Source organism: Vollenhovia emeryi, unplaced genomic scaffold, assembly GCF_000949405.1.
Source record: "Vollenhovia emeryi isolate VEMERY1.0 unplaced genomic scaffold, V.emery_V1.0 DF939919.1, whole genome shotgun sequence".
NCBI lineage: Eukaryota > Metazoa > Arthropoda > Insecta > Hymenoptera > Formicidae > Vollenhovia > Vollenhovia emeryi.
Genome location: NW_011966447.1, coordinates 14,937 through 21,917, shown reverse-complemented (window position 1 = coordinate 21,917; position 6,981 = coordinate 14,937). Strand labels below are relative to the sequence as shown.

Below are 6,981 nucleotides of genomic sequence, written 5' to 3'. Positions count from 1 at the left end.
CCCAGGGTAGTTTCACAAAGATTGCGTGGTCTTAGAGTTAATCAAAACACTAAGAGATCGTAAATGACGGTTGATTGTCCTAATCGCACCATTACTTACCGAAGATTTGCGTGGGATAAAAACAATACATGTAATGGGAAAAAGATGTATAATTGTTGACAGCTGATCATGCAAAATTTCCAATGAATATGTTCAGATTTATTTTTGATGTGTTACAATGCCAACGATTTTTGATAATCGTTTTTAAACTCGTATCGCGCGCTATAACAGCTGACATTGTTATTATTATCAACACCAAACAATGTGCGGAATACTGTGTAAAAATATCGAGATTGCTCTTTAAAACTATCTTATTTTCCAGCTAGGACGTAATTCTTATGTTCTCTAGAAACGAACGAAGTTCACGTGGAAAAATACAAATCGAAGTAAGGCATACGAGTGGAAACGACTATCGAGTCTTATCTTGGTCGAAAATGTGTATACGATTAAAAGTTCTCCACTATAGTCATTGCACCGATTAAGGCCTTTCGAAATTTTTGTGCCTTTCTCTAAATTTCTAAAAGAAAAAAACAAGAGATACATTGTACAAAGTCTCTTACCTACTAGTGTATCAAACAACCTTTCTAAAAACGTATTGTTCACGATTAAACAACCACACACAGTGTAATTTCTATACTTACGAAGGCAATACAGAAAAGAGATTACACGTATCTAAAGGAGAGTTGATCGTAAATTCGCAAACAGAAAATTTCGTCTCGCGCATTTGCATTAAAAAAAAAGAGAAAAAGAAACGCAAAAGGGAAACTCGCAATAGGCTTACACGAAAGAAAAATATCAAAGTGAGTGTATAATATAGAAAAAGTTCTGTCTCATCGATCCTCGCAGCGCTTTCCTTTGCGCTTAAAAAAAGTCTTTTACTCATCACTGATAATAATACATCAGATACAAATCACCCATAGCAAATTATTCCTTGATAAAAATCCCCGACACTTTCCGATATTGTCGACCCGTCGATCTGCTTTCCAGGCTTCCAGTGGTTCATCCTCATATTTCCCACCGTTTATACCGAACCAACCCTCTCTCCTTCCCCTTTTCCAGTTAATTGACCTCGGCGTCGTCGCTGTAATCCATTTCGTAACTCTTCGTGGTCGACTTACAGGCACGAGTCTTTTGTCGTCTGGTGACCGTGGTGGTGCTGCTGCGCTCCTTCCTTGACTTTCGCGTTTTCCGCGGGGCTTCCGTCTCGGGTATCTTGAATACCACCGGTTGCGGCTCCTCCGACAGCTCGCACTCTACGTCCGGCTCCTGCATCATCTCGTCGTCGTCCGTCGTCGTTGGCGAGTCGCGGTTCAGCCAGCAGACGATCGCGTCCTTGTCGCCTATCAGGTCATCGGACCTAGCGTGCGGATGGTTGTGGATCGCGCTGCCGTCCGGACAATCCGGCCCGTCCAGCTGGCTGTTTAACCGCGTTCTGGGGTTGGCTAAGCTAGAAATCGCCGGGTCTGATTGACGGTCGGGGAGTGCACTCGTCGTGATCGGGAATACGATCGGGAGATTCTATCATGTGATGCCGAGATTTTGTTTATTTATATATATTTTTTTGCATTTCAATCGGCCAGCGATTCGGCGTGTTCGTGTTGGTGTTACGGGTCAGTGGCAGAATTTCGTCGTGCGGTTGACGACGGTTCGGTGTACACAGATTTCTTAAGCAACGGCAGCGGTTAGGGCGATGATCGGGCGATGGTTAGGTGCTCGGTGTTTGCCGTGCGTGGTTTTTGCGGTTGGCGATTTTTTGTTTGCATTTTGTTTCAGTTTTTGATTAGACGGTAAGACGGCGATGGCGACGGTGAGAGAGGGCGACGCGCGGCGTGCGGGAACGCGGATGGGACAGAACGAAAACAGAAAAAATCAAAGAACACGTAAAATCATTAGTGAGCGGCAATCTAGGGCGGGTCGATACAAGTTTTATGCGTGATCAATGAAAGCGAGAGCTCAGTAAAAAAAAAACGGCAACCGGGATGGAGGGTCAGTCCTCCCGCGTATTCCTCGCCCCTGATCGGACGAACCCGAACTCGTCCTCGTCGAACGGGAGGGGTCCGGGTCGCGGGCGCGCGCGAGGGCCCCTCGCGGCCGTGTACGGTTCCGCTCGGCGGTAATTGCGCGCGCAGTTAGGGCACCCCTGGAGGGTCACCCCGGGATGGCCGCACCCGTAGCAGAATGAGCCCTTCCGGGGTAGTCGGCACTGGGCATAGCGGTGGGGGCCGTGGCAGTTCCAACACGATTGGATATTCCACTCGCTCTGCTCCGCCGGTCGCGGCTCCTGCGGTTGACCACGCGCGACGCACGCCGGTCTCCCCGGGCTCGTCCGCCGCGGCGGAGGCCCCGCGGCGGTCTCGGAGGTCACGTGCGGCCCCTCCTCCGTCTGCGTCGTCGCTTCCATAGAAATCACCCCCGTCTGGGTGACCTCGTCCTGGAGGGTCACGCTCTCGGTAATTGTGACCCCCTCGGCCGTGTAGGGGGTCTGGAGGAGCTCGTTGCCCGTGTCCTCCAGGTCCACCCAGAAGGCCGGGTCGTTGGCGTTTATATAGGCCCAGATGGGCTCGTGGCGCCGGAGGAACCCCCTCCACAGCCGACGGATCGTCGGATCTCGGATTCTCGGCATCTAGGAGGGTGCGAAATATTGTTTGAGGTCCTGGATATGGGTCTTGCCCGCGGCTACCCCGTCCATCGTTTCCAACTCGTAAACGACGGGCGAGAGTACCCTTCTGATGCGGAAGGGCGGACCTGGAACTTTGGTGTCAGTTTCGCGGCTACGTTATTCACCGCGGACGAAAGCACATGGCTCCGGCGCAATACTAAGTCGGTAACGCGGTATCGTTGGGGTCGCCGGCGGTGGAGTTCCGCGTCGGGCGTCTATCCCCGTCGGAAACTGGGGCGTACTCGCGGGGACGGGCCCCCTGCGACGGAGGGGGGTGGCTCGCGGGGCCGGCCCACTTCCCCTCGCCTCCATGGCCGGGAGATATGCGCGAGGATTCGTGTCTCGCACGAAAATCAGCCAACAATTCGTCCGGAAGTCCGTCGTCGAAAGTAAGCGGTCTTCCCCCGACCGCGCGCGATTCAGGGTTATCGAGTGGAGAGGTGCGAATGTTCCCTCCCCTCCGGGCAGCTTCGTGTTGCATTAAGGTAGTTCGATCGCGACAGTAATGCTAAAAAGGTTATTCCAGACAGGAACCAGCACTCAATTATTACAATAATATATCTTGATGCAATATTGTTCTAAAGAATACACTTACTATTAATACATAATATAAAATAGATTCGAAAGATTATAGTTGATCTGACTTTAAGTTTTCCCGTGTAAAAAATCACTACAAACGAAAACTTTTGGAAATGTACAGTTCTGCAATTTAGAAGTGTTACGTATACCGATAGGTACACATACATTGCGAGACACAGCGTGAGTAACGTGGCAACGCTGTATTATTATAACCTAGCTATAACGTTTCCACCTGTTTAACGGCGTGACATATGTATAGTGTAAAAGTGTTGTCAGCGTGTAAGCTTTGATTATCAAAACGATTATCAAAATGTCAGAACAATTACGTTTTAAAGGAAGATTTATAAAAAAAAAGTTCTACAAAAGAAGTTGAAAGATATTGTATCGAGAAGTTCTGGGAAACACTTTTGTAAACTGACAGTGAGTGACGATTGTAAAGTAAATTACATTTGTCCCGGTAGACGTATTGTTGAATTAGATACTCTCGGCAAACTTTTAAAGTGTTGCTGTTGTAAAGAAACGCTTTCTTTAGAAAACATAGAAAATGAGAAGCGTGTAGGCCTCAATTCTATGTTAACAGTACGTTGTGACAAATGTTCTGTTAAAACTCTGGTTCCAACAGGCAAATCTCACTCAACAAATCAATCACATAAACACTCTGATGTGAACACAAAAGCTATTTTAGAAAATATGTTGATTATTATGTAATATTATTAATATAATATAAAATTTATCGATAGATTGTATATCAACACTTGTATAAATTCAGCCTCACACATTTATTTAATAGGTGCTGTATATGCTGGAATGGGTTGCACAGCGTTAAACAATCTGTTAGCTTGTGTGAATATTCCACCAATATCGTCAGCTTTATTTAAGCGATATGAGAGAGAAATTGGTCCAGCCATTGAAGAAAGTGCCAAAGAAAGTTGCAAACAAGCTGCAGAGCAGGAACGACAACTAGTAATAGACAATATTCAAAAATTGTGTAAAGACTTGTAAGTAATTTTTTTTGTTAAAGTGTATAATTTTAAGATCATCATATTAAGATAAAAATCATTAACTTTCAGATCCATTCATTCAATCGAGAAATGCCATGAGCAATATTTTCAGCAGTTTATCAATACTATATGCTACATACAAATAATTTTTTACATCGAAATCTCTTTAAGGATGTATCTGAGCTATTTCAAAATAGTACCACATTGATGAAACTTCGGGAAACACTTCCTTTGTTATCTGTAATATACTGAAAAAAATTTTAAGTAGATTTACTAAATCGTTAGAGAGTAATTATTATTTCAATTATGCCTGATTTTACATGTGTTCTTATGGGAAACGCAATTTTCTTGAATGAAATGAGTAATAAAGTATAGAAAAAATAGTACCAAAATTTTAATTTTTTTTATACATATAGACCATGGATTATTGGAACTTTGTGCAAAATTCGATTAGGTTTCACAACACGGTTTAGGAGAAATTAATTATTATTCATGACAATTTTGCGGTTTCTGTAATATGTCAATTACTGGACTGTAGAAGTGCGGCAACTTCGCAATCAGCTGAACGTGTCAAACGAATAACCTGCATTCTGGGCGTTTTCACTGCCAAAAGTTTTATTGTAAAAAGTTGTAAAATGGCAAATAAACCTAATAAAGTGCTGAAAAATGTGAAAAATAACTTTTTAAAAATAAATATATTATGTTAGTTATCATTTATATCAGTTATCACTAGGTTTACTGCACGTTTAGCGTAGATATGCCAGGTTTTCGAATTTGGGGGATTTTTGTCAATGATTGTATCTCAGATACATCCTTAAGTTGCTAGTAATAAATAACAATAATCAAGCTTTTTCGGATAATGTCGATTAAAAAGGTTGATTTTTAAATGATTTTTATATCTTAATATTAGTTTTAGTTCTTAGTATCTGAATATATTCTTTAATATTTAGCAGAAGTGTATTTTTAGAATACTTGATCATTTAATATCAATACTTATGAATTTATATTTTGTATACTTTTGTTATGTTACTTTAATAAATATATCACAAAAATATATATGATCGGGAACATTTTAATAATCTTAATAAAATTAATACTTTTTTACCTTGCTTTTATTACATTTTGCAGGCCACCAGAAATAGTCAATGAAATTTATCTCTTTATGAACATCCTTTCAAAATCCTCCAACTCCTCAAATCATGCTCCAAATAATACGTCAGTTCATACTCTCGAAAACTTTGATGCAGCTTTAGGGAATATTGTAAACATTATTGTGTCATATGATATGGGTTGGAGTAAACGAGGTAACGGAAGAAGTTATGATAGTTTAAACGGTTATGGAACGATCATCGGATTTTTAAGTGGCAAAATATTGGATTTCGCGACACGTAATCGCAAATGTAAAATGTGTGATAACGGTCGAGAAAAGAATGATCACGACTGTCGAAAAAACTTTAAAGGTAGTGCAAAGGCAATGGAGCCAGATGTTGGAGCTTTTTTAGTAAATAACAGCACTATTCTTCAAGAAGCTGCAGTTAGCATTCGTGTACTAATAGGTGATGAAGACAGTTCCACTATAGCTAACGTACGTCGAGGTAATAGTAAAAAAGTTTTCAAGTTAGCTGATATAAATCATTTGCGAAAACATTTTGTTAGTGATTTATATGAATTGCAAAAAACTCATAAAGAAATGCGAAACAAAGATACAATTCCTCACTTAAAAAAATGCTTCAGTTACGCTATTGGTCAAAATAAGGGTAAAATTTCTGAACTGGCAGCTGCTTTGCGTAGTATACCAGACCATGTTTTTGACCAACACAAAAATTGTGGAGATTGGTGTTCCCGAAAGCTGAACAGTAGGAAATCTAAAAAATTATTGCTAAAGGATGTTGAGCTCTATAATAAACTGATGAATATTTTTTCAAAATACGCAGATAATGCTGCTAAATTTGCAGTTGTTGCTTCGAGCCAAGCAAATGAAAGCGTAAATAACATGATGGCTCATAAAGCACCGAAAAATCGTTGTTACAGTCTCAGTGAATCAGCTGATTATCGCTTAGCAAGTGCAGTTTGCAGTAAAAATGATGGCGAAATTCATTTATTGAAGGTGAATGAAAAACTATGTGTTTCACCAGGCAAGCATACTGCAAGTTTTGCAAAAAATAAGGACAAAGTAAAATTACGACGAGCTTTAAAAGCTAAATTGCCAGCATCAAAATGTCGCAGAAATTTATTGGCTAACGAAAGGGAAAATTTAAGGAAAAAGACGGAAAGAACTGAAGGAATCAAATATAAATCCAATTGTGGCTTTGAAATTGACAGAAAAGAGTTAAATATTTCTTTGGACCCTCAGATTTTGAAGATACTTGAAATGACTCAAAACACTTTTGTAATACAAAATGAATTTACATTCGTGTATTTTGATTTAGAGACCTCAGGGTTTGAAAGGAATGCTGATATATTGCAAATAGCAGCGAAATTTGACGATTATACTTTCGACGTTTACGTAAAACCCACTCAAGAGATTAACGATTTGCATCAGAAGTGACAGGTTTAACCCAAAAAAATGATACATTATATTTACGTAATCAAAAAGTTAACTGTGTTACTATAAAGGAGGCTCTTTGTTCTTTGCAACAATTTTTGAATCTATCTATAAAGCCGTGCTTGATGGTTGCTCACAATGCATCATTTGATTCGGGT

The 6,981-nt window shown here is 40.9% G+C and overlaps 1 protein-coding gene across 1 annotated transcript; it reads left to right on the top strand.

Moving 5' to 3' along the window:
• Nucleotides 1–3,021: 3,021 nt before the first annotated feature.
• Nucleotides 3,022–6,826, top strand: LOC105556578. Its single transcript, XM_012003672.1, has 4 exons — nucleotides 3,022–3,087; nucleotides 3,399–3,457; nucleotides 4,018–4,275; nucleotides 5,407–6,826. Exons 1-4 carry the CDS (start codon nucleotides 3,022–3,024, stop codon nucleotides 6,824–6,826), a joined length of 1,803 nt encoding a protein of 600 aa, XP_011859062.1.
• Nucleotides 6,827–6,981: the final 155 nt, after the last annotated feature.